Source organism: Rattus rattus, chromosome 9, assembly GCF_011064425.1.
Source record: "Rattus rattus isolate New Zealand chromosome 9, Rrattus_CSIRO_v1, whole genome shotgun sequence".
NCBI classification, from domain to species: domain Eukaryota; kingdom Metazoa; phylum Chordata; class Mammalia; order Rodentia; family Muridae; genus Rattus; species Rattus rattus.
Genome location: NC_046162.1, coordinates 9,157,994 through 9,185,843, shown reverse-complemented (window position 1 = coordinate 9,185,843; position 27,850 = coordinate 9,157,994). Strand labels below are relative to the sequence as shown.

Below are 27,850 nucleotides of genomic sequence, written 5' to 3'. Positions count from 1 at the left end.
GGGCTAATAGCCACTTATCAATGAGTACATACCATGTATGTCTTTCTGTGATTGGGTTAGCTCACTCAGGATGATATTTTCCAGTTCCAACCATTTGCCTACGAATTTCATAAAGTCATTGTTTTTGATAGCTGAGTAATATTCCATTGTGTAGATGTACCACATTTTCTGTATCCATTCCTCTGTTGAAGGGCATCTGGGTTCTTTCCAGCTTCTGGCTATTATAAATAAGGCTGCGATGAACATAGTGGAGCACGTGTCTTTTTTATATGTTGGGGCATCTTTTGGGTATATGCCCAGGAGAGGTATAGCTGGATCCTCAGGCAGTTCAATGTCCAATTTTCTGAGGAACCTCCAGACTGATTTCCAGAATGGTTGTACCAGTCTGCAACCCCACCAACAATGGAGGAGTGTTCCTCTTTCTCCGCATCCTCGCCAGCATTTGCTGTCACCTGAGTTTTTGATCTTAGCCATTCTCACTGGTGTGAGGTGAAATCTCAGGGTTGTTTTGATTTGCATTTCCCTTATGACTAACGATGTTGAACATTTCTTTAGGTGTTTCTCAGCCATTCGGCATTCCTCAGCTGTGAATTCTCTGTTTAGCTCTGAACCCCATTTTTTAATAGGGTTATTTTGTCTCCTTGCTGTCTAACTTCTTCAGTTCTTTGTATATTTTGGATATAAGCCCTCTATCTGTTGTAGGATTGGTAAAGATCTTTTCCCAATCTGTTGGTTGCCGTTTTGTCCTAACCACAGTGTCCTTTGCCTTACAGAAGCTTTGCAGTTTTATGAGATCCCATTTGTCGATTCTTGTTCTTAGAGCATAAGCCATTGGTGTTTTGTTCAGGAAATTTTTTTCCAGTGCCCATGTGTTCCAGATGCTTCCCTAGTTTTTCTTCTATTAGTTTGAGTGTGTCTGGTTTGATGTGGAGGTCCTTGATCCACTTGGACTTAAGCTTTGTACAGGGTGATAAGCATGGATCGATCTGCATTCTTCTACATGTTGACCTCCAGTTGAACCAGCACCATTTGCTGAAAATGCTATCTTTTTTCCATTGGATGGATTTGGCTCCTTTGTCAAAAATCAAGTGACCATAGGTGTGTGGATTCATTTCTGGGTCTTCAATTCTGTTCCATTGGTCTATCTGTCTGTCTCTGTACCAATACCATGCAGTTTTTATCACTATTGCTCTGTAATACTGCTTGAGTTCAGGGACAGTGATTCCCCCTGAAGTCCTTTTATTGTTGAGGATAGCTTTAGCTATCCTGGGTTTTTTAACATGATTCTTTTATTTTACTCAGTAGTCATCCTGTGTGATCCCTGCAGGCTCTGAAATCTACCTCTAAGTTGGTAACTCCTGAATGCATGTGCTGTAGCTCTTGTGGACCCAAGACATTGCCTCTACCAGAATTGTTAATGTGCTCCAATATGACTGGTCATACTCATCTCTTCCCCAAACCCTATTCTTTATAGCCTTCTGTATACTAAACTGGTTTATTGATTAAGCCAGTTCTTGAGCTAGGAATGTTGTAGTCTTTCTCACCTATAGCAATTGTTCATCCATGTTGGTGCAAAAAAAAAAAAAAGAATGTTTCATGTGTGGCTTTATTGGTGCTCTCCAGTCTTAGTTCTTCTAATGACTTCACTCTTTAGATCCTGCCAGTCTGTCTTCCTCCCTGTAGATGCATTCTGAACAGTGCAGCCTGACTCATCAGTCCATGGACATGCCTAGGCATGTCATCCCCTACTTAAAACCTTTCTATATGTAGAAGGTTAATGAAGATTAACCTTCAGTACAGCTGATAACAGTTGTTTTCCGTGGTTAGTCTTAAGAGATACTTCATATATTAAATCTGTCACTCTTCACCTGTATGTCTGAATGTCTTTTCTTTGTGGCTGAAGGTTTGTTTTCCTTAACACTTTATTGGAACATTGGCTCTGACAACATTGCTTCTTCCCAGGGTGAGGTTTTGCATATGCACATTAGTGCCCTTGTGTAAAATAGGAGATGAGTAGTACCTACTTTGTGAACAGTAGTAAGGAATACATGAGTTAACATGCGATACAATCTTAGAGCACTGCCTGGGTTCATGTTGTATCTGATATGGCTGCTACTGTAATCTCCAAGCTGCTGAGACGTCAGCTGCTTTGAGCCTTCTCTGGTTCTCTTAAGCAGATGATGTTTCCTTCATTGTGTCTATTTCCCAGATCTCAGCAGACCTTTCTGCTTCCATGCCTGGCATGCATGGCTTCTGTGCTCTGGGCGGCACTTCTTTGCTCATTAGAGTCACTTGTTAGATGGTCACTGTGTGCTAGAGCTGAACAGAATTACTTTGTATTCTGAGAACATGCTTTCTCTCTGTTAGAATGTTACCCACAAATATATAACTCTTTAAGGGCTCCTGAGATTTAAGGCTTTTCTTTCCTTCTGTAGTTTCTTCTGCCGTCTTTGTGCTGCACTGTAGTGTCTGTGCGTTGCACTGTAGTGTCTGTGTGTTGCACTGTAGTGTCTTTGTGCTGCACTGTAGTGTCTTATTGCTGCACTGTAGTGTCTGTGTGTGCTGCACTGTAGTGTCTTTGTGTTGCACTGTAGTGTCTGTGCGTTGCACTGTAGTGTCTTTGTGCTGCACTGTAGTGTCTTTGTGCTGCGCTGCAGTGTCTTTGTGCTGCACTGCAGTGTCTTTGTGCTGCACTGTAGTGTCTGTGTGCGCTGCTGTGTAGTGTCTTTGTGCTGCACTGTAGTGTCTGTGCGTTGCACTGTAGTGTCTTTGTGCTGCACTGTAGTGTCTTTGTGCTGCACTGTAGTGTCTGTGTGCTGCACTGTAGTGTCTTTGTGCTGCACTGTAGTGTCTTTGTGCTGCACTGTAGTGTCTGTGTGCGCTGCACTGTAGTGTCTTTGTGCTGCACTGAAGTGTCTTTGTGCTGCACTGTAGTGTCTTTGTGCTGCACTGTAGTGTCTTTGTGCGCTGCACTGTAGTGTCTGTGCGTTGCACTGTAGTGTCTTTGTGCTGCGCTGTAGTCTTTGTGCTGCACTGTAGTGTCTGTGCATTGCACTGTAGTGTCTTTGTGCTGCACTGTAGTGTCTTTGTGCTGCGCTGTAGTGTCTGTGCATTGCACTGTAGTGTCTTTGTGCTGCACTGTAGTGTCTTTGTGCTGCGCTGTAGTGTCTGTGCATTGCACTGTAGTGTCTTTGTGCTGCACTGTAGTGTCTGTGCATTGCACTGTAGTGTCTTTGTGCACTGGTGTGTCTTTGCGCTGCGCTGTAGTGTCTTTGTGCTGCGCTGTAGTGTCTTTGTGCTGCGCTGTAGTGTCTGTGTGCTGCACTGTAGTGTCTGTGCTGCACTGTAGTGTCTGTGCTGCACTGTAGTGTCTTTGTGCTGCGCTGTAGTGTCTTTGTGCTGCGCTTGCACTGTAGTGTCTTTGTGCTGCACTGTAGTGTCTGTGCGTTGCACTGTAGTGTCTTTGTGTTGTACTGTAGTGTCTTTGTGCTGCACTGTAGTGTCTTTGTGCGCTGCACTGTAGTGTCTTTGTGCTGCGCTGTAGTGTCTTTGTGCTGCACTGTAGTGTCTTTGTGCTGCACTGTAGTGTCTTTGTGCTGCACTGTAGTGTCTTTGTGTTGCACTGTAGTGTCTTTGTGTTGCACTGTAGTGTCTGTGCGTTGCACTGTAGTGTCTTTGTGCTGCACTGTAGTGTCTTTGTGCTGCACTGTAGTGTCTTTGAACAGATTTTCCTCACTCTGAGGCTGTATCTCAGAGCTTGAATGGAGCCCTCAGAACATCTTTTTTTAAAAACTTTAATAAATACATTTAGCATGGTAGTTCACACCTTTAGTCCCAGGACTAGGGAAGCAAAGGCAGGTACAGGCAGATCTCTATGAGTTTGAGGCTAGCCTGGTCTACTTTGGGAGTTCTTGGACAGCCAGGGCTATATATGGAGACCCAATCTCAAAAACAAAAGAGAAATAACCAAACTAACCCCATTTTACATGTGGGGGGGTGAGCGGTGGGTTGTATATACCACAACATGTGTGGAGATCAGAAAACAACTTTTAGGAGTCTCTCAGGAATCTGTCTCTTCCCCCACTATGGGACATGAGGAGCGTGATTGCTTAACAAGATCTTTACCTGTTGAACATCTCATCAGCTTCCTCCCTTCCAAAATATAGATGTATGTATCTGTATATATATTTGTGTGTATGTGAAACCTGGAAGTTGAACTTGGGTTCTCTGCAAGAACAATGAGTTCTCCAGCCTCAGGCCCAGTTTTCTGTGTTGTGTAGTAGTTTTGGGGTTAAACTGGGTTTTGAGTACTGCTAACTCGGCACTTCTGTGCTGCTTCTAACTAAGCCCCGCCCATCTCAGCAGATTCTTGGCACAGAAAGAATGATAGCAGTTGTGGCTGCCTTCTTCAGAGTGCTGTGTGCGCTCTGTTCCTGATCAGGGCTCCCTGAGGCTGACTGTTCTTGTAGTTCTTACTCTCTCAGTGTTGGCGATTGAGAGCTAGGATGTAAGCATGCTAGGCACGGCTGTGTCGTTGAGCCGCAGCCCCAGGTTTTGTTTTGTTCTGCTCTGTTGGGGTTTAGAAGCTGTAAAGTGTAGGCTTTTCTCAAACTTGAGGCCTTCCACTCTTTCTGAATGTTAGAGTTACAGATAGGTGCCACTGTGCCTTGTGGCTGATTGGCTTTTTTTATTAAAAAGCTTAAATTTTTTATTTATTTTTGTGTGTGGGCACAGGTAGAAATAAAAGGACTTATAGATTCAGAGTTGCTTTTGTTTTTTTTTTTTTTTCATCTTTATTAACTTGAGTATTTCTTATTTACATTTCAATCGTTATTCCCCTTCCCGGTTTCTGGGCCAACATCTCTCTAACTCCTCTCCCTCCCCTTCCTTATGGGTGTTCCCCTCCCCATCCTCCCCCCATTACCACCCTCCCCCAACAATCCTGTTCACTGGGGGTCCAGTCTTGGCAGGACCCAGGGCTTCCCCTTCCACTGGTGCTCTTACTAGGATATTCATTGCTACCTATGAGGTTGGAGCCCAGGGTCAGTCCATGTATAGTCTTTGGGTAGTGGCTTAGTCCCTGGAAGCTCTGGTTGGTTGGCATTGTTGTTCATATGGGGTCTAGAGCTCCTTCAAGCTCCTTCAGTTCTTTCTCTGATTCCTTCAACGAGGGTTCCGTTCTCAGTTCAGTGATTTGCTGCTGGCATTCGCCTATGTATTTGCTGTATTCTGGCTGTGTCTCTCAGGAGAGATCTATATCCGGTTCCTGTCAGCCCGCACTTCTTTGCTTCATCCATCTTATCTAATTGGGTGGCTGTATATGTATGGGCCACATGTGGGGCAGGCTCTGAATGGGCGTTCCTTCAGCCTCTGTTCTAAACTTTGCCTCCCTATTCCCTGTCAAGGGTATTCTTGTTCCCCTTTTAAAGAAGAGATTCAGAGTTTTTTTTTTTTTTTTTTTTTTTTTTTTTTTCTTTTTTTGAGCTGGGGACCGAACCCAGGGCCTTGTGCTTGCTAGGCAAGCGCTCTACCACTGAGCTAAATCCCCAACCCTGAGATTCAGAGTTTTTAAAGATGATCATTTCTTGTGTACAGGTGTTTTCCCTTTTGTATATGTGTGGGCACAGTGCACATTCCTGTGTTCTAAAGAAGCCAGAGGAGAGTGTTGGATTCTCTGGTATTTGGAGGTACAAATGGTTGTGACGCACTATGCAGATGCTGGGAATTGATCCTGTGACCTCTGGAAGAGTAACCAGTGCTCTTGACTGCTTAGCCACCTTTCTAGTCCCTAGACTTGCCTTTTTTCATATCTACATGGCTTTTGGTAGTCAGACTCAGGTTACCAAGCTTGTGTGGGAGTGCTGGACAGCAAATCCAGGCTCTCCAACACTGTAGGAAAGAGCACTGTTATCTGCCCTACATTTAACCTTTCGTATGTAATCTCTGAGTTGGTCTGCAATTTAGTATATAACTCAGGCCTTTGACATACAGCCTGTTTCTCACAGGCTAAGACCACAGGAGTATGCACTATGGACAGTCTCTCTGCCACATCTTAGTGGAGCATTTTTTTTTTTTCTGGAGTTTATCATGTTATTGATAGAGGATGTACACAGTAGTTCCATTACTTTTCTGTAACACTAGACAGCTTGTGATTTTTTTTGTTTTGTTTTGTTTTGTTTTTACTTAAGGATGATCAGATCATTAACTGGCTGCTGGAATTTCGTTCCTCTGTCATGTACTTGACAAAAGACTTTGAGCAACTTATAAACATCATATTGGTAAGTTCACTTTATTTCACTGACTAGCAGATAGTTTTGTACTTTGAAAACAGTGTATACACCTTTCTGTCCTCTCCCTCTTCCATCTCTAGAGATTGCCCTGGTTGAATAGAAGTCAGACGGTGGTGGAGGAGTATTTGGCTTTTCTTGGTAATCTTGTGTCAGCACAGACTGTCTTCCTTAGACCATGTCTCAGCATGATTGCTTCTCATTTTGTACCTCGTAAGTAGATGGATTTTTGCTTGTAAAAATGGATTTTCTTCTTCCTCTCCCCCACCCCTCACTTGTTTTCTCTGCCCTTACCTTCCTTATTCTAAAGTCTGTAGTTTGCTGGGCTCACATATATGGGCTCAGGTCATGGTGGTGCCTCTGATGACTGCTATTTTACAGAGCCCTGTGATGGCATAAGGCACCACAGGCAGGAAGCACGTGGATGTAGTCCAACTCACTTAATTTCAGGTTTTTCCTACATGTCTGTATGTGTACCCTGCATGCAGAGAGGCTACAAGAGTGTGTCAGATCCCTTGGAACTAGAGTTACAGGCATTTGTGAGCTGCCATGTGTGTGAAGGGGATCTGGCCCTCTGGCCCTCTGGAAGAGCTAGTTCTCAACTCTAAGTGATCTTTAATGTCTCTCACCTTTAAAAAGACCTGTTCATTGTTTATGCCCATGACAGGATAGAATAACAAATTTCCCTTTTCCTCCAAAGCCCGAGTTATTGTCAAGGAAGGTGGCATTGATGTTTCAGAGTCTGAGGATGAAGATGACAGTAAGTAAGAGCTTTGAACATAGATTAGAATGCACGGTAAAAATCTCACCGCTTATTCTCCTAGAGGACAACAACGAATGATGGCCTTTGATAGATTTTTTTTTTTTTTTTTTTTTTTTTTTTTTTTTTTGAGACAGGAGGCTCTCACTATGTGGTCCTGGCTGTCTTGAAATTCATGTGGACCAGGTTGGCCTCACATTCACAGAGATCCACCTGCTTCTGCCCTTGAGTGCTGGGGTTAAAGGCGTGCACCACCACACCCAGCTTGATAGACTCTGTTGACACACTCTGGGCAGTCACCTACCCTAAGAGTATTATTAAATAGCTCTCCCCAGCCCTCACTGGAGACAGGGCCTTATGTATCCCAGAACTGGTCTTGAACTTATGTAACTGAAGAGGACTTGAACCTACACATCTTCTTTCCCTACCTTCTGAATGCTGGATTACACTATATACTGCCATATCTGTTTTGTGTAGATTGAACTCAGTGTTCTGTGAATGTTAGGCAAGCAGTCTACCAGCTGACACCCCCCATTTTATTTTACTTTATTTTTCAAGTAGTGTCTCTGTAGATCTGGCCTGGCCTCCAACTCATAGCAGTCCTGCTGCTTCAGCCTCTGGAGTGTTTCGTTATATGCAAGCGTTGTCATGCTTCACCAAGAACTATAGCTCTTTTGGAAGAATCTATGCAGTGTGACATAATTAATCTGTGTAATCCTCATTGTTAATTGAAGGGACAAACCATGCAATTCTTATTTCTCTACTCGTCCTACTCAGTGACTGAGTTTTGGTTAGAAAGTGCTTTTAGCTTTAGGAACGTGATTTTGCATTTTTTAGTTTTGATGTTTATACTTTCGAATTTTTCTTTGTAGATCTTCCTGCAAATTTTGACACATGTCACAAAGCCTTGCAAATAATAACAAGATATGTCCCCTCGTGAGTATTTTGTTGACTTTGAGTCATAATGTTTGGTTTAACAGGTTGGGGGTTAGTTCTGGTGGGTCACCTGCCTGTAATGTGTGCATACATCTCTGGAGGGAGGAAAGAAATGATTAGTAGATTAGTGGATTATAAAGTACAATAGCATTAAAAGCTGGGCTATATGCTCTTTTTCAGTTGTGTTGATAGCACATGTTGAAAATGGTGTTTATTTCCTGTTTATTATGTTATTTTGATTTATTTAAAAATTTAATTTGTGTGTAGGCATAGGTGTTCAGTGTGTCATCATACTGGTCAGAAGACATCTATCAGAGTAGATTCCCATTCTGCCACCTTGTAGTTGGAGCTCAAACTCAAGATGCAAATGTCTGTCCCTCCAAATCATCTCATGCCTGTTTAACTGTTTTATATTTAACTTACACATAGTGGTCCTACCTCTGTTTTGTATAGAAGTGGGTATTTTTATTTTTATCTCCAAAGGATATGGTATCTAAATACTTCTACCAAGATCCTGTATGTACACTTGTACTGTGCCATATGAATGAACTGCATTATAAAAGGTTGGAGGCGGGGCTGGAGAAGTGGCTCAGCAGTTAAGAGCACTGACTGCTCTTCCAGAGGTCCTGAGTTCAAATCCCAGCAACCACATAGTGGTTCACAACCATCTGTAATGGGATCTGATGCCCTCTTCTGGGGTGTCTGAAGACAGCTACAGTGTACTTATATACAATAAATAAATAAATACATCTTTAAAAAAAAAAGCTTGGAGGCTTGGTAACTTTACTTTTGATACCTAAAAGTGGGAAGGTAGGAATGGGGTATGGTGTACTGCATATATGGAAGCTCAGCAGTTGGGAAGATGGGGACAGGAGAGTTAGGCATTTAGCATGATTTTTGGCTACACACAGTTTGATGCTAGCGGCCTCATGAGACCCTGTCTTAATTTAAAAAAAAATCTCAAGTTAATGGTACTTTGCCTCTTTAATATACTTATATAATGATAGATATTTTAAATTTTAAACTGAAGTCTGTTAAGCTTCTCTAGAAGAAAAGTTTGTCTTGATTTGCCATGACAAAGTGAGTAAAGCATATTCTTATGTGAGTTGTTAAAGGTTTCCTCTGGGAGGCCTTGACGTGGCCTCCTTGCTTGAGGCAGGTGTCTTTTGCCTCTCACATCCTTAGTGCTAATAGGATGCCAGTGCCAGCATCTTAGAGCGTCCAGTCCAGTTAACAGGGATTGCTTTTTTTTTTTAAATAGGACACCATGGTTTCTAATGCCAATACTGGTAGAAAAATTTCCATTTGTGAGGAAATCAGAGAGAACACTGGTAAGACATCTTTCACGGAAAATTGTTTTGTGACTTTATTTTAGATGGTATTATTACTGTTAATTATTACTCTGAATTTCTTTAACGATTAATGATTATTTAATGATTTATTTTTATTTTATTTTATATTTATTTTATTTTATGTACATTGGTGTTCTACCTGCTTGTGTGTGTATATGAGGGTGTCAGATCCCTGGAACTGGAGTTGCATACAGTTGTGAGTTGCCATGTGGGTGCTGAGAATTGAACCTGGGTCCACTGGAAGAGCAGCCAGTGAGTGCTCTTAACCGCTGAGCCATCTCTTCAGCCCCTAATATTAATACCTTAAAAATACCTTTCTAGATTTTTAAACTCAGGACCTCTGTTGCACTGAGTTGTGGTATAGGTCTGTAATCCCACAGTCTGAGGGCTATTCTTAGCTAGTGTGAGATCCTATCCCAAAAAAATCAAAGAGAAGACTGAACATTCCTCATGTTGTTTTCTTTTTGTTAACATATTTTTTTGAAACAGGATCTTAATCTGTAGGCCAGTCTGGCCTCAGGATGTCTTAAGTGCTGGGGTTATAGGTGTGAGCTACCACACCTCGTGTCTAATTCTTTGGGATTCTTAGTGTCATTACTATGTGTAGGTCATGGTTAGAATCCGTTTCAGAAATAACTGTTGTGTTAAATGCTTACACACACACAAGAGTTACCAGGAAGGCTGCAGATGGAGCTCAGTGGCAGAATGCTTGGGTAGCTTACATAAAGTCCTGGATTTGATCCTCAGCACCACAGCTGGGTAGATTAGAAAGAAAGTTACCAGAAGTCAATAGTGTGTTACTAAGTAGAAACACTGACTGGGGATGATTGGATTAATTATACTTAACATATGTAGATTTGCACGGTACAGTTTAGAAAGTTTTCTGTTTATGTATTTAAAATAAAAGTTTTGTAATTGATGTTTTACTTATGTCCTGAAGCACTGTGCTGAACTATTCATCTCTGTATGTCTCATGCTTAGGAATGCTATGTTCATAACCTATTAAGGATAAGTTTATATTTCCCAACGTTGAGGCGTGAAATTCTCGAGCTTATTATTGAAAAGTCACTCAAGTTAGATGTAAGTATCAGATCGCCTGTATTTTTCCCTCTATTTTTATTTATGGAACTATTTTATTTATTTATTTATGACTATGTATTTGTATGTGGAAAACAGTCTAATTCTTTGCTTCATTCTAGTCATACTTTTTGAACTTAGCCTGTTCTCTGGGAGTTGCAGACTGTGGTTCAGTCTGTGGTTAAGGACAGGGTGTAAAGTAAGCAGTCGTCAGGCAGAGGTGCATTCTGAGAGTGCTGTGAGCCAGGCTGCCTGCGGGGACTGTGTGATGATACGGTGTGAAGAGGGCCCAGAATGGGTGCTGCATCTGTCTGTGTCTGAAAATTCTTACTTGTGTATAATGTAAGAAGAGACGGGTCAGGCTTTGTTCTGTTCAAAGAAACAAAGAGGAATGAGGCTGCATAAGTTACATGTTCCAGTTTGGACAGGTTTAGTTGTGGGTAGGGCTAATTGGAGAGTACTTACTGTGGTAGTTTGAATAGGTATGGCTCCCACAGACTCGTGTGTTTGAGTTCTTGATCCATAGGCAGTGGCACTGTTAGGAGGTGCAGCCTTTTGGAGGAGGTGCGGCCTTGTTGGAGGAAGTGTGTCACTGCGGGGCTGGCTTTGAGGTCTCACGCTCAAGCTCAGCCCAGGGCGGGATGCAGTCTCCTGCTGCTGCCTGCAGGTCAAGGTGTAGAGCTTAGAGCTCCTCCAGCACCAAGTCTGCCTGCACGCTGCCATGCTTCCCACCATGAGGATAATGGACTAAACCTGTGAAACTGAGCCAGCCCCAGTTAAAGGTTTTCCTTTATACGAGTTGCTGTGTTCATGTTGTCTCTTCACTAAGACACCAAGTAGTTGTAGCTAGAGAGCTAAGAATAAGCTAGTGAAACAATTCGGTCAGGGCAGGGAGTAAGAGTGTTCAAAAGGGGGAGGCAACTTAATCTGTGAATGTTGGGAGGATCTGGAAGAATAGAGTCTGTCTGGTCAGTACCATCAAGGATGAGCAAAGCAAGTCTTTGGACTTGGCTTGTGTAGATGGCTCTGCAAGTAAAGTGCTCATGAAAGCTTTGAGTAGGTTTTGTGGCCTGCTAATAGTGAAAGTGCTTGGAAGGGAAAAATAGTCTCCAAAGCTAGCTGGTTAGTTAAACTAACCTTATCTTCAAACTCTAGGTTCTGAAAGACCCTGCCTTGGTGAATAAAGTTGAAAACAATTGAGGGAGACTCCTGATAGATTACATTGGGCCTACCCCCATAATGTATAAATTTAGGTCACATGCATGGAAACATGCATATGTATATATATAACATACACAATCAATCAATTAATTAATATTTGATTGATTGATTGTACCTGTGGGGATCAGAAAAGGCATTCCCTATTGGAGTTAGAGGTGGTTGTGAGCAACCATGTAGCTGTTGGAAAATCAAACCCTTGTCTTCAACAAAAGCAGTCAGTGCTCTTAACTGCCAAGCCATTTCTTTAGCCCTTGCATGTGAAATTTTTATTAAAAATTATTAAAGTTTATTAAAATTGTAATAGTTTCTGGTGTTTTCTGAGATGGTTTGCCAGTGAATACTGCAGATGGTTAGGGGTAGGCTTTTTAGAGAGTCTGAGGTGTAGGCATGGCTCAAAATTGGGGATACTTGAATAGAGCTTGAGTAGTTGAATAGGATATTTGAATTGGGAATACTTGAAAACCTGAGGAGAAACAACTCTTCAACTCTTTATTTTTATTTTTGGTTTGGTTTGGTTTTCGGTTTTTCAAGACAGAGTTTCTTTCTCTAACAGAGCCCATGCTGTCTTGGATTCACTTTATAGACCAGGCTGGCCTCAAAGTCATAGAAATCCACCTGCCTCTGCCTCCTCCTGAGTGCTGAGATTAAAGGTGTTCACACCTCTCCTGCCCACCACCAGCTATTGTTCTTTGAGACAGGGTCTTTCTATGTAGTCCTGGTTGCTCTGGAATTCATTATCTGTACCAGGTAGGCCTTGAACTCACAGAAATCTGCCTGCCCCTGCCTCTGCCTCTTGAGTGCTGGTGTTAAAGCATGCATTGCTATGCCCAGCAAGATAGAATTCTTAGTGGAGAAAAGCATTTAGTATTTTTCATTTTTGTTAGCTTTTGATTTCCCCCACCTTAAACATTTGATTACTTTTTGTATCCTGTGCGGTGGCATGTATGTGGAGATCAGAGAACACCTTATGGAAGTTGGTTCTCTCCTTGCACCATGTCTGTTCTGGGGATTGAGTGACTTGGTAGCAATTACCTTTACCCACTAAGCTATCTTCCCTGGCTCTGAGTTACCCATCCATCTATCCATCCATCCATCCATGAATTTGTCTTATTTTATGTAATGTTTATGTATGTATTTATGTTTTTTGATTTTATGTTTACGCATCTCTTATGTGTGCGGTAAGTGCAGAGGTCTGAAAAGGGTGTTAGATTGGCTGGAACTAGAGTTAAAGATGGGTGCGAGTTGCCATGTGGATGCTGGAAGTTGAACGTAGGGAAAAAAAGTGCTTTAAGCTGCTGATGGAAGTGGCACACTCAGTGAAGGCTGGCAGATTTCTTGAGTTTGGGGCCAACCTGATCTATAGAATGAGTTCTAGGCCAGCCAGTGCTCCATAGAGAAATCATGCCCTGAAAAACCAGATGGATGGATGGATGGATGGATGGATGGATGGATGAATAGAAGCATGGATGGATGGATGGATGGATGGATGGATGGATGGATGGATGAATAGAAGCATGGATGCATGGAAGCATGGATGGATAGAAGGATGGATGGATGGATGGATGGATGGATGGATGGATGGATGGATGGATGGAAAAGAACAGCTGAGCCATCTCTCTAGTCCCTGAATTTTGTTTATTGAATCCAAGGCCAGCCCCCTCGTGCCTGCCACATCCTACAATATTCTTCTTTTCCTTCCTTCCCTTTTTTCTTTTTCTTTTTTTCTTGAAGGGAGTCTCTATAGTTCCTGGTAGGTTTGAATTGTAGATTCTCTTGTCTCAATCTCCTGAGTGTTGGGATTATGTTGTATTCTATCACATGCTGACAAAACACTGTTGTAGTGCTTTATAAGATGCTGATGGAGCCCTTTAAAAATAAGTACAGTAAGCCTGGTGCAGCGGCTCTGACCTTTAACCCCAGCACTCAGGCTGCAGAGGCATCTCTCTGAGTTGGAGACCAGTGTGGTCTACAAAGTGAGTTCCAGGACAGGCTGGGCTGTGTGGGGAGACTCTGTCTGGAAAGACAAACAATAGAAAGTGTATTTAGTAGGGTAATTTTCAGCTGCAAATAGCGACATTTTTAAATGCTTTCACTTATTTTTCATGATCCAGGTGAGTGTGTCGCGGCAGGATATTGACGATGCTGAAGAGACAGCAGCTCAGACTTATGGTGGGACAGACGCCGCAGAAGGACTATTTAATATGGTCAGCATCTCTTTGCTTTGGCATTGACGGTTGCATTTCTTTGTTTTAATCTTGTATTTTGATTCTTGTCCTTGTTAGCATTTCTTCTAACAGAAGCTTACTTTGGAGCTTTATCACTTCAGAGTGTGGAAAGACAGCTACTGGCTTAGCTTTTTTCAAGGATTTCAGTTAGAATAGTGGAGGGGCTGAAGGATAGCAGTGCAGGCAGAGGGCTTGTCTCGTGTGTATAAGGACCTTAGTTTGACCCCTAGACCCCAGATAAAAATGTTGGGTATAGTGACATGTGCTCAGAATCCTAGCACTAGAGAGGCACAGACAGGAAGACCTCTGGTGTGGCAGTTGGGCCAGTCTAGAATAAGTGGTGAGCTCTAGCTTAGTGAGAGACTGCTCAGAGGTGGATGGCAGTCCCAAGGAAGATAAGACTAAACAACCTGTGTGCCTACACACGTCCTTGTGGTAAATACACAAGCAGTTTGACAAACTTGTAAATACCTTCTTAAATGAGTCTGTTGTTGGGATTACAGGTAAGTAACATGCCTGGTGCTGGCATGTTGTTTACTGCCTATATAAGATGCTAATGGAGCCTTTTAAGATAAGTGCAGTAACCTTATCTTATGTCTAAGGTTTTAAGTTTGTTTTTGGTGAAATTTGTCACTTTCATTCATCAAATGTTTTTCATTGTTTCTGTAAACCACAAGCATCTGAGGAAACAGCAAGCACAAAATGTCCCAGTTTAGTTTCTATTTTAAAATTTATGTTCAATGGTGTTTTCTCTGCATGTCTGTGTGAGGGTGTCAGAAACTGCTGTGGACTGGAGTGAGGTGTCATGTGGAATAGAACCCAGGTCCTCTGGAAGAGCAGCTAGTACTCTTTTAACAGCTAAGCCATCTCTCTGGGGCCTAGTTCCTATGTTTTGCCTTAAAGTCGTCATTCTCTAATTGGGACACTGTATACTGTAGAGGTTAACTGACCAAAGTTTGAGCTGAATTGAGGTACTGTTGAATCCAGGCATCAGGGTGCAAGAAAGCTGGGAAGAAACTAAGTGAGAGCCTGTTTTCTGGATGGAGCAGGTAGTAGCACACATGTGTGCCATGGGGAGAATAGGCCAGAGGTCAATTTTTGGGGATCTGTTTTCTTCTCCCATGTAGACTCTGGAGATGAGACAGATATGATCACTAGCAAACCCCTCACTCATTAGGAATCCATGGCTCTGCGCCACCTTTGAATTCTGGACATTGGTTCTGAGACTGTGATTGCAGAGGCTGTGTGTTCTTGGCGGACCACACAATAGCTTTAAGATGCCTACCCAGATCTGGGAAAGGTGCCCAGCACTGCAGAGCCAGGCTTGGGAATGTGTTGTTGGCATAGCCAGTTCTGTCTGGGTCTTCCTGAGAGTCAGGGCTGGGGATACATATATGCTTAGTCTGCATGAGGATCCAGTCCCAGTCCCTCCCTCTCACCCCCCCCCCCAAAAAAAAAAGAGAGACTAGACTGGTGTTCATTTAAAATTCAGTATCTGACCGATCGACATTTCTGCTTGAGAGTCTGGGACAGTGTGTGTGTTTTCTCATCTTTTAGAAGAAATAGTCGCCTGTGTCAGTTTCCCCAGACATTAAGGATTCTGTGACTTTTGTAATGTCAGTTTCCACTTGCTCAAAGGATGAAGATGAGGAAACTGACCCTGAGAAGAAAGCTGACCAGGAGCGGCCTGGCCAGATGGCTCATCCCACTGCAGAGCGCCTGGACATCCTGCTGTCCTTGCTGCTCTCCTACATTGACGATGTCTGCCATGTGCAAGGTAACCACCAGGGTACCCTAGAGTTGGTCCAGACCCTGAGGATGAGATAAAGAGCCAGGTACATCACCTCTGTGCCAGTGTCACACAGTTTGACAATGGAGGCAGTGGGGTTAAGACTTCAGTATTTGTAGTAAACTTCAAAGGCCATGCTGTTCTCAGTGTTGGGCATTAGATGGCGTTTGGATGACTTTAGAAGAAATCCCCTGTATTTGAGATGCTCAGGAAGTTTAGTGGTGTACTGACCATCTTAGCATGATGCCTGTATTCTACAGTCCTTGAGAGGCCTTTGCTAGGTGTTTTCATTATACCCAGTCTCAGGACTTCAACTTTATAGAGCAAACTAGTCCTGAGGACACAACTTCATGTCCACGCACTCTTCTGTGGTTTAAGAATGGATTTATTAGCAAGGCTTGGTGGCACAAGGGAGTTAGAGGTAGATGGATCTCTGAGACCCAAGTCTTGGGACAGGTGTGGATACATAGAGAAGCCCTGTCTCAAAAACAAAAAAAAAAAAAAAAAAAAAAAAAAAAGGAATGAGTTTAATCAGCATAGAAGTTGTGGACATAGTAGTCCATGTCTGTAGTCTCAGACTTTGGGAGGTAGAGGCAGGAGGAATATGAGTTCAAGATCAGCGTTTTCTACATAGAATTGCAGGCCAGCTTGGACTGCATGAGACTGGCTTCACAGCAGTGTGTGAGGTAAGGCCTTGATTCCTTGTCACTTGGATTACACTGAGAGAAGCAGTTTGGAGCCATTGAGATGATTTAGGAGCAAAACTGCTGCCTGCTTAATGCTGGGGTTTGGTTTGGTTTGGATTTGCTTTTTTTGCTTTTTGGCCTTTTCCTTATTTTTTATTCTTGAGCCTCATGGTACAAATGCTGATTTTTTTTTTTTTGTTTTCTTGTTTGTTTGTTGGTTGGTTAGTTTGGTTTTTCAAGAGAAAGTTTCTCTATGTAACAGCCTTAGTTATCCTGGAACTAATTTGGTAGACGAGGCTGGCTGTGAACTCAGAGAGATTCACCTGCCTCTGCCTCTGCCTCCTGCGTGCTGGCGTTAAAGGCATGCACTTCACTGCTTTCAGATGCTGATTCTTAATGGTGTTGTGTTTCTTTGAAAGTGTTTATGAAATTAAAATTAAAATTTTCTCTGTAGGTAAAATTGATAACAATAAAACAAAGGATTTATACCGTGATCTGATATCTATCTTTGACAAACTTGTGTTGCCCACACATGCCTCCTGCCATGTACAGTTCTTCATGTTTTTCCTTTGCAGCTTCAAATTGGTAAGTAAAATGGCGTTGCCATGATGATTGATCGATCGATTGATTGGTTGGTTGATTGATTGATTGGCTAGCTGGGAACTCAAGAGATCTGCCTGCCTTTACCTTATGAGTACTGGGATTAGAGGCGTGTGCTACCAGGCTCAACTAAAAATTTATTATTATTTTTTAAAAGTATGTGTACCTGTGTGTGTCTGTGTGTGGTTATGTGTGTTGTGTGAGTATTGGTACTGACAGCATTTAGAAGAGGGCATCAGATCCCCTAGAGCTGAACTTTGGTATTCTGGAGCAGTATGGGCTCCTAATCCCCATCCCATCCCATCTTTCTAGCCCCTGTTTTATTATTTTATTCCACATTTTCCCCCTTAAAAACTGGAAGACAGTAAAGGTGTGAGCCTGCCTTTGGTCACTACATGGTGCCCTTCCCCTTCTGGTGGCACTGGGCTTAAATCCAGCTCTTGTAAGGGAAGCAAGCAAGTACTCTACCAAGCAAGCTATCCTTGGCTCCCAACCCTGGAGATATTTGTGGGATATTTTTAAAGGCAGAGTCTCCGTATAGCCCTGGCTGTCCTGGAGCTAGAGATGTAGACCAGGCTGGTATCAAACTCAGAGAGACCTGCCTGCCTCTGCCTCCTAAGAACTGATTATTATAGGTATGCTCCATTATCCCTGGCCTGGGGCATTATTTCTTTTATTCTCTCACAGCATTGAGAGCCACCTGAGGTGGGTACGAGGAATCAAGCACTTGTCTTTTAAAAGAGCAGCAAACTCTCTTAGCTGCTGAGCCTTCTCTCCAGCCCCACTGCCTTCATTTTCAAACTGTGTGACACTGGCACAGAAGGTGATGTGTCTGACCCTTTATCTCAGAGAGAGAGAGAGAGAGAGAGAGAGAGAGAGAGAGAGAGAACGAACTTGTGTACATTCTTGGACCTTCTGCAGTGTTCACAGAGAGAGGTCAGAGGTCACCTGAGGAAGTTCTCTTCTACTGCTTGGGTACCAGGGATCGAGCATAGTGAGCTATCTTTTAGTCCCTTAGCCAAACTTCCTAACCCAGAGTTTTACAACTGTAGGTTTGGGCTTTCTCCTTTTAGGAAAATAGAAATCAAAGCACGAGAAGTTCCCCAGCCCTGTTTTGGCTGCACCTATCTTACAGAGTCAACAACAATGCAGAGAAAATTGGTCCCAAAGCTAACTTCAGTCTTAACCTGAGTACTCCTGGTTTTAGAGAACAGTCTTATGCCTTTTGCTAGGAAGCCCATAGGCAATTACTCCTTTCTGTAAGTTTGCATCTGCATGGCTGAGATCAGGGCTATGAACAAAGAGGATACTTTGTGTTCATAGCAAGGACCCCTGGGCAGCTCTAGGGAATGTGGACAAGTTCTGGTTTTCAGGTTTAGCTTAGCATCCAAATTACTCAGAGTCTTTTTTTGTTTGTTTGTTTGTTTGTTTGTTTGTTTGATTTTTTGAGATAGGATCTTACTACGTATCCCCGACTGGCCTGGAACTTGCTGAGTAGTACAGCTGACCTTGTACTTGCAGAGCTTTTCCGATGTGCAGGTCACAAAGCTCTCCCTCAGACCTACATTCAGTCTGTGTGTGTGTGTGTGTGTGTGTGTGTGTGTGTGTGTGTGTGTGTGTGTGTGTGTGTTCTTATTTTTTTAATTATATATATGGGTATTTGGCCTGCATATCCTTCTGTGTACCACTTGCATGTCTGGTGTCCTCAGAGGCCAGAAGAAGAGGGCACTGGATCCCCTGAGATTGCACTTAGAGGATTGTGAGCCTCCATGTGGGTGCTTCTAAGTTCTGTGCAAGAGCAGCAAGTGCTCTTAGCTGCTGAGTTGTCCCTCTAGCTCTGCAGTGACTTGTAAAATTAAATGTGACATTTATTAGGTTTGTGTGTCTTGTTTCTGGTTGTTGCTTGTGGTGGTGGTCGTGGTGGTGGTGGTGTGTGTGTGTGTGTGTGTGTGTGTCTGTGTGTCTGTGTGTCTGTGTGTGTGTATGATCATGTATGCACCTTACCATTATACACCTCTAGAGGTAAAAGAAGAGCGTTTGTGAATGTGTTCCCTCCTTTTATTGTATGAATCCCAACTTCAGACTTGGTTATCAGGAACAGCGGCTGGCCCTTTTCCCTGCTGAGCTCTCTCACCGGCTTTTGTTTGAGAGGAGATTTCCATATGTTGACAGGCTTGGTACCAAGTTTCTGGGCTTAAGTCATTGTCCTGCCAGAGCCTGCCCACCACTGTGCCTCACACTTTGATTTGATGGCCACCTCTATTTGAAACCCATTGTATCATTTTTCACCTGGGATACTTTTTTAGTTTTAAGAGATAGGGTTTCTTTTTTTTTTTTTTTTAATTAAAAAATATAATATATTCTGATCATGGTTTCCTAAACCTTATATCCCAGGTCCTGTCCATCCTTTCAACTCAAGGTCTTCTTTCTTTCTTTCTCTCTTTGAGAAAACAAACAGGCAACAACAACAAAAAAAAACCCACAAATAATAACAACAATAGAAATAATAGTACATAAAAAAGAGAAACAATAAGAAATGGTAGACAGACACACACACACACAAACAAGATTTATAAAAACAGAATTAGAAACCTTAATATGCAAACAAAACTAAGATTTTGTATTGGCGATCTACTCCTGGGCATGGGGCATGCCCTTAAGTATGGTTTGAAAGGCCTTTGAGAAACCGATTTTTCCTTAATAAGGGGGAGTTGGAGATAGCTTTTCTTTCTGCCTGCTCTTTACATGGTTACTGAGCCCCTGAGGGAAGGATTTGATGGAGACAGCCCATTTAGAACGGAGTGCTCCAAAGCCTCTTCAGTCTCTGAGTGTCCAGATGTGGGTCTCTCTGTGTATTCCCATCTTACTGCAGGAAGAAGCTTCTCATGATGGATGAGCGAGACACCAATCAATAAGTATAGCAGAATGTTATTAAGAATCATTTTAGGGCTTCGTCTTCTAGCCAAACAGTAGTATTTGGGTTTTTGTTAACTCTATGGTCTATCCAATCTCGGCTTCTTACAAATATGTATATAGTTTTAGAAGTTTCTATTGTAGTAGGTTTCTATATGACCCTTCAAATGGCCCACAGAGTTAGTTGTTCCTCCTTTACCCCTCTTCACTTCCTCCTTCCCTCCTTCCCTCCCTCCCTCTCTCTCCAATGAATCCTCTCATTCCTGTCTCCTCCCTGTCTCTCTCTAACTATACATTCTATTTTCCCCACCATGGGAAATCCTCCCATCCCTCCTACTTTATTCCTATATACCTAGCCTCTTTATACTAATACTTCGATAGCCACATAAGATTTTATCTTTGGGTTTGAGTTATGACTCTTAGGATGATTTTTTTCCTAGCTCCATCAATTTACCTGCAGATTCAAATATTTAATTAATTATTTATTTTCTCTCTTTCACAGTTGAATTGTGTGATTTGTTTTGTAAATGTACTGTATCTCTTTATTCATTCACCTGCTGATGATGTCTAAGCTGTTTCTAGTTCTAGCTATTATGAACAGAGCGGCAGTGAACATGGATGATCAGAGTGTCTCTGTAGTAGGATAGAGTCCTTGGGTAGATGCCCAAGAGTGAGGTAGATCTATTTCCAACTTTCTGAGGAACTACCACACTTTTTTCCATACCGGCTGTAAAATTTGTACCCCCTCGGCCATGGATGAATGCTTTCCTGAGGTGCCCGCACCCTTGCAGTATGAGCTGTCCTTTGTTTTACTAATTTCAGCCATTCTGACTAGTGTGGAATGAAATCTCAGAGTAGTTCTGACTTGCATTTCCTTGATGACTAAGGATCCTTGAACGTTTCTCTAAGTGCTTCTCAGCCATTTGTGTCTTATCTTTTGAGAACTCTGTTTAATTATGTGCTCCATTTTTAAACTGGGTTGTTTTCTTGATGTCCTGGTTTCGGTTTTTGTTTTTAAGTTCTTTATGTATTTTAGATATTAACTGTTTTTCAGATGTGTAATTGGTGTAAGTTCTTTTCCCATTCTGTAGTTTTACATGTTGTCCGAATGACAGTGTCCTTTGCTGCACATAAGGTTTTTAATTTCATGAGGCCCATAGTGTCCTTTGTTGCACATAAGGTTTTTAATTCCATGAGGTCCCACTTATTGTTTTTAGTGCCTGTGCTATCAGTTTCTGTCTCAGCAAGTCTTCTCCTGTGCCAATGAGTTCAAGGCTATCCCCCACTTTCTCTTCTCTTGTATTCAGGTATAGTTGAGTTTTGTGCAGGGGGACTAATTGGGATCTATTTAAATTCTTCTACATGTAGCCATCCAGTTTGAATTGACTAGCATAATTTGTTGAAGATGCTCTTTTTTCTAGTATATATTTCTAGCTTTTTTTTTTTTTTTTGTCAAAAAATCAGCTGTCCATAGGTGTGTGGACTAATGTCTAGGTCTTTAATTTGATTTGATTGATAAATATTTGTTGCCAATGCCATGCAATTTTTATTAGCATAGCTTGGTGGTCCCCTGAGATTGGGGATAGGGTGCCTCTTGTAGTTCTTTTATTGTTCAGGTTCATGTTAACCATCTTCGTGTGTGTGTGTTTCCGTGTGAAGCTGGACGTTCCCTTTTAGGCTCTGTGGAGAGTTGTATCGGATCGCTAAACTGCTTTTTGTAGAAGTGCTGTTTTTACTAAATTCATTCTTCTGATCTGTGAGCATGGGAGATTGTTCCATCTTCTAGTATTTTCTTCAGTGTCTTAAAAGTTTTTATTATATGAGTTTTCCCCTTGCTTGGTTAGATTTACCCCAAGATTTTTTTCTTTTGGAATTAAAGGCATATGCCTCCACTACTCAGCTTCTTTTGTAACTTTCATGTCTTGAACTGTGGTTATTATTTCATTCCACTATTTGTATGTTCAAGTCTTCCTTAAGGAATCTGTTCATTAAGGTCCTTGAACACATGCACACTTGCTATTTTAAGGCCCTTGTGTGCTGCCTTCCCCAGGGCCTGCTACAGCAGGGTTGCTGGGTTCTGCTGGAGGCAGGTTGTTTTGGGTGTTAAAGGTTGCTCTTGCACTGCTGTCTGGGTGTTCTGCTCCTTGGTCTCTGTTGTCCTCTCTGGATCTTCTGGAGGTGATGGATTGTCTGATAGTGAGTGCCTGTGGAGGTGCGTGTGGAGTACAGAGAAAGGAATCGAGAGATGGGCTGTGAGAAGGCTGAGTGAGGGTCCACAGGGGATCCTGGACGTAGGTCACATCATGCCACAGAATTGAAGAGAGACAGGGATGACATGTTTAGGGGTGGGCCTGGGTCTGGACTAAGAGTTAGAGGGTGAGAATGGAGAGATCTTAATGGAGGACAGTGTTGAGTCCCTGTCCAGAACTCTTGGGGACCTTTGGGATAGAAAGTGTTTCTAGGTATGAGGACTGATGTGAAGGACTAAGGATGGGCTAGAAGGGGGTGGTGTGCTGAGAGGTCCACAGGGAGAAGCAGAGCTGCATCTGTGCCAGGATTTGGCAGATTGCCTGAGGAGTAAGTGGAGGAAGAAGCGGCCCTGCAGGTATCCTGCTAGGGTCGGGGGCGAGGCTGGGAACGAGGCTGGGGAGAGGCTGGGGAAAGAGGCTATAGTAGAGGTGGAGAAGAACACAACTTGAGTCCCAGCGCAGCAGCTGAGTCCTGGTGTTTCTAGTGTTAGTAACTAACACAGCCACGGGGTGGCACGAGAGCGGACTCTGCTGGGTTTTGGCTTTTAAATAAGAACCATGACTGCTCTTTTGAGTTTAGCAGTGTAACTGCATTGTTAGGTGACACCTTCAGGGTGCTGAGAGCCAGAATATCTTCAACATTAGAAAGATCAAGCTAGCAGTCTCTCTTGTTACAGGGATTTGCAGAAGCATTTTTGGAACATCTCTGGAAAAAGTTGCAGGATCCAAATAACCCTGTCATCATCAGGCAAGCTGCTGCAAATTACATTGGAAGCTTTTTGGCAAGAGCTAAATTTATTCCTCTTATGTAAGTGACCTAACTTTCTAAATGCCTTTGTTTGTTGTTGTTTTAAGATTTATTTATTTATTTTACGTGAGTATACCGTTGCTCTCTCCAGATACAACAGAAGAGGGCATCAGATCCCTTGGTTTCTGGGAATTGAACTCCGAACCTTTGGAAGAGCAGTTGGTGCCATTAACCTTTGAGCTATCTCTTGATCTCTCTCTAAAATGCCTCTTAACGTTTGCTCTAGGAAGATTATAGTATTTTCTTAAGTCAAAGAAATAGGCCTTATTTTTTAGTCTGTCTTTGTAAAGCAAGGGGGAAATTTGTTCACTACAATGCCAGATGTCTTTATTTCTAAGAAGCAGCTTGAGAAGGGGAGCCCTCCATTTTGGATAAGAAGACGTACATGAGGCTTTAGAAAGCGTGTGTTCATGAGTTGTCCCCGAAAGCCTGTCTGTCGTGTTCATGGAGAACATGGTGGTGCAGATTGTTTTGATTCTTTTTGTAGGTTTGTCATTTTTCACTTGCTTTCCGAGTCACATGTGTCTGTTTGACCTGAGGAAAACCCTTTTTAAGGTAATTAGGTGTGGCATGGAGGCCAGTTTCTTCAGGGGGCTCCAGAAGCTATCTTTCAGCAGAGATGCTGTTAACCCATCCCCCAGTCAACTGAAAGTCTGTGGTTCCAGTTTTTGAGTCCAGACCAGAAGAAGTTGTGATTCTTAGCCACACACATGCCCATTGGGTTGGGAACCGATCCAGGAAGCCTGAGCTGGGTTGGAGACACTTACTAAAATTCAGCCTCAGTTTAAAATTGGAAGGAATCCTTTAATCCCAGCACTTGGGAGGCAAAGGCAGGTGGAACTCTGAGGTCAAGGTCAGCCTGGTCAACAGAGTGAGTTCCAGGACAGCCAGGGCTACACAGAGAAACCCTGTCTCAAAACGAATGAAAAACCACAACAAAAAATTGGAAGGCAGCTTCCTACAACCATCCTTTTCCTTTTGATTCTCTCTGTTTTTGTTTTGTTTTCTTTATTATTATTTTATTGATTTATTTCTTTTTTGTGATGGGGATGGACCCCGAGACCTCATGCATGTTAAGTAATTGCCTACCAGTAAGCTACACGTCAGCCCATAGGGAGTATCTGAGCTATACGTCAGCCCATAGGGAGTACTTGAGCCTTCTTATAGTGGGTACTGAAAGACATGTTTGTTTCTGCCTCTAGCTTTCTGACCAAATCAGTAACCCTTTTTTCTCTTTCTAGCACTGTGAAGTCATGCCTGGATCTTTTGGTTAACTGGCTGCACCTGTACCTTAATAGCCAGGATTCGGGAACAAAGGCTTTTTGTGATGTTGCACTCCATGGACCATTTTATTCAGCCTGCCAAGCTGTGTTCTACACTGTTGTTTTTAGACACAAGCAGCTTTTGAGTGGCAACCTGAAGGAAGGTCAGCTGTGTGGCTCGGGCTGGGCTTTCTTGTTGTATTTACACCTTGGAGTGTTGTCTTCCAGGCCTGGGATCTCAGGACCTGAAAGAATGGGTGGAGTATAGTCTAAAGGAGACAACCTTACTTCAGTTTCAGTGTACTTTTATTTATACAGGAATGTAGCACAGAGATCAGTGAACTTAGGAAGGTTGCTTGAATCACATGACCAGAAAAACATGTAAATAAATGCTAATAAGTACTTGCTAAACATTAACAGACAGAACAGCCCTTTTCCAGAACTTTCTCAAGACAAACCAATCTAAACCCAATTGCTTGGCACGTACCATAGTGTGTGCATATCTGGGAAACAAAAGCAAGGCATAAAGCCATATCCAGATTCACGGCACACGGACCAGATGATGTCTAACAAGAATAAACCTGTCTTACAAATTGAATGTAAATGTTTGTCACAGGCGGCACAGAATTATCGCCAAGCAATTCAGGGAACAAAATCTCCCTGAGGTAAAAGGCCATCTGCCTTTTTACCTGGAGCCTCTCACAGTCCCCCAAGGCATTGTTCTCTGTGGATCGTTCTGTTGATAGCGTTCGTGATTACTTTTAAATGTGTGAGGGAGTTGGAGGCAAGGGGTGGGGTGGGGGTGGGGTGTTACCACAAGAGTATCCGTGATGTGATGTCATAGACCTGGAACGGCATTCTAGGCTCACTTTAAGAACAAACAATTTTCATTTTTCCCACTGCCGTTTATGGGTTGTTTGGCTGGCTGCTAGAGAGTGCTGCCGTCGGAGCTAGAGCAAGCATCTTTGACTCCCTCATTTGAGTTCTTCCTGTTGCACTTCCTGTAGCCTTGCTTTGCCTCAGAACAACATTCCTCCTAGGCCAGTGGTTCTTAATCTTCTTAAAGCTGTGACCCTCAGCCACGAAATACTTTCATTATTACTTCATAACTGTACTTTTGCTAGTTATGAACTTTAAAGTAAATATCTGTTTTCTGACAGTCTTAGGGTGGCTCTTGTGAAAGGTTCATTCAAACCCTCTACAGGGTCATGACCCACAGGTTGAGAACCATTGTCCTAGGCTTTATCACATGGCTGTAGTTTTCTGAAGTCCCAGGGCCATGTATGGGTTAGGGGTGTGCCTGTGTGTGCATGCACATGGGCTCATGCATGTAGGCTCTTGTGTGTGTGTGAGAGACAGAGAGAGACAGAGAGACAGAGATAGAGAGACAGAGAGAGAGAGAGACAGAGAGAAAGAGAAAGAGACTATGTCTATTTGTGTCTGTGATTGTGTATATATGTGTGTGCTACCTTGCCTAAGCCTCCCAAGGGCTGAGATTATAGTTATGTACCATACCTGGCTTTGTTTTTGTGATTTTTTAAATATATTCACACACATATAAATATGTATACATATATATTATTTATAATATACTTTATTTATCTATATTAGGTTTATTAACTTTATTTTATGTGTATGGATGTTTTGCTTGCATGTATGTCTGTGCATCATGTGCGTGCCTGGTGCCCATGGTGGGGATCAGATCCCTGGAATTGAAGCCACAGATAGTACTGAGGTTGGAATCCAGTCTTGGTCTTCTACAAGAGCAATTAAATGCTCATAACTACTGGGCAATCTCTCCATTCTCTGTGTAATTTTAAGTTGGTAATTTTAATTACTAACTTAATTGGTAATTAAGAAAATAGACGTGAATTGGTCACTTGGTTGGAGATAATAGATGTATCTGCATTTTATTTAAAAATACTTTTTGAGGTGATTTCACTATGGAGCTCAGATTGGCTTCAATTATCCTTCTACCTCAGCCTGGGCTAGGGTTCCTCTGTAGGAGGGAATTGATTAGCTCTGAGTGAAAGGCTCATGGGAGCGGGAGGAAATAAAGTCGGTAATAATCAACCTTCAAATGGTGCTGGGCTGCACTACTAAGAAGACACATGAGCTGGACAGTCTCTTGGTGCCTGTTAATTGAACTTCTGTGGCCTCTCTCCTGTGTGCACTCAGTCTGCTTTAAGCTCCTTTACCCAGTAGGAACTTGTTTCTTCAGAAAAGTTGTACTGGATGCCAGCAGTTGGCTTGAACTTTATTCCTGTATTTCTGCCAGTAACTTGTTGATAATATCTTTATTTTGGGGTGTGGTGTACTGGGGCATAAGCCCATCCTAAGCATGTGCCCTTACACAGAGCCCTTAAATTGTTTTTTTTATATATGTAATAATTTGTGCTTTTAAAGGTATCTTAACTCCTCCCCTCTTTTAATCAAAGGCCTACGGTATCTTCAGAGTCTAAATTTTGAACGCATTGTGCTGAGCCAGCTGAACCCACTGAAGATCTGCCTGCCACGTGTGGTTAATTTCTTTGCTGCTATAACAAAGTGAGTTGTTTACATTTTCCTTTATGGACGTTTAAAGTCAAGGGGTGGAGCTTGGTGCTGGGTACCATTCGCTCTGGCACTGAGAGTGAATTTCAGTACGTTTTCAGAGCAACACATAGGAAGAAACCAGCAATGCTGTTCTTGCAAGAGTACTGCAGCCTGGTATTTTATTCTTTAGTGACACTGGAGTCTTGCTTTTATCCAGAGCAGCCTAGGCACTCTAATACTTATTGGACGAACTAATACTAAACAGGTGAGCTAGTGCACGGCCAGGTATAAGTAAGCTATAGATCCTCAGTTTCAGGGAGACACGCATTAGTAACAGAACAAACTGGAGGAGACCTCGATAGCTGAAGGCTAGGATAACTGAGTATGGCTCCCAGGACGCACTCGACAGTGGTAAAGTTTCTGAATGAACAACAAAAACACAAATTCCAAATGAAGCGGTAACAAGTCTGAGGTGTTCTGGAAAGGGCATGGCGTGTCCCCATCCCAGCTAAGTTGTGAGCACAGGGCTCTGCGCTCGCTCAGACTCGAGCACAGCATGGCATGGGTCGTAGATTTCACTGTGTGTACACACACGTTTTCTCTTCTATAGAAATGCAGTGGGGGAACACAAAGGCTGAGCTCTCCCCTGCCGTCACTCTCCGGCATGTAACCATGGGGTCAGTGCATCTTTGGGTTGTCTGGTGCTGCCCTTTTTGATTTTCATTGATGCTGACTTGAATTTCATGAAAAAATTTTAAGTGAGTTTTTGCTTAAGAGCAGCAGTGCCAGCCAGTGAGCCCAACCTTGGGCTGCAGTTAAAAGTATGCGCTGTACCTGGCTTCTTGTTGTCGTTGTTGCTCGTTTATTTATGTCTGTGTGTTTTGTTGTTATTTTGAGATGAGGTCTCACTGTGTAGGTCTGGCCAATCCTTTTTTTTTTTTTTTTTTTGGAGATGGGGACCAACTCAGGGCCTTTGCGCTTAAGTGCAAGCTTACACTGAGCTAAATCCCAACCTCGTCTGGCCGCCCTTAACTTACCATGTAGACCTCAAACTCACAGAGACTCTCCTGCCTCTACTGGAATAAAGTTGTGTGCCACCATGCCTGGTTGTACCTGACTTCCCTTTTCCCCAAATATACACGAGTGTTTT

At 42.7% G+C, this 27,850-nt stretch overlaps 1 protein-coding gene across 1 annotated transcript in view; it reads left to right on the top strand.

Moving 5' to 3' along the window:
* Window positions 1-27,850, top strand: part of Rrn3 (RRN3 homolog, RNA polymerase I transcription factor) — a 37,600-nt gene that overhangs the window by 5,582 nt on the left and 4,168 nt on the right. The window contains exons 4-15 of the mRNA XM_032912070.1: window positions 6,189-6,278; window positions 6,371-6,500; window positions 6,988-7,047; window positions 7,920-7,983; window positions 9,245-9,314; window positions 10,317-10,415; window positions 13,745-13,837; window positions 15,497-15,635; window positions 16,788-16,918; window positions 22,773-22,903; window positions 24,145-24,329; window positions 26,604-26,712. Coding sequence (XP_032767961.1) covers window positions 6,189-6,278; window positions 6,371-6,500; window positions 6,988-7,047; window positions 7,920-7,983; window positions 9,245-9,314; window positions 10,317-10,415; window positions 13,745-13,837; window positions 15,497-15,635; window positions 16,788-16,918; window positions 22,773-22,903; window positions 24,145-24,329; window positions 26,604-26,712 — 1,301 coding nt within the window. The remainder of the gene's footprint in view (window positions 1-6,188; window positions 6,279-6,370; window positions 6,501-6,987; window positions 7,048-7,919; window positions 7,984-9,244; window positions 9,315-10,316; window positions 10,416-13,744; window positions 13,838-15,496; window positions 15,636-16,787; window positions 16,919-22,772; window positions 22,904-24,144; window positions 24,330-26,603; window positions 26,713-27,850) is intronic.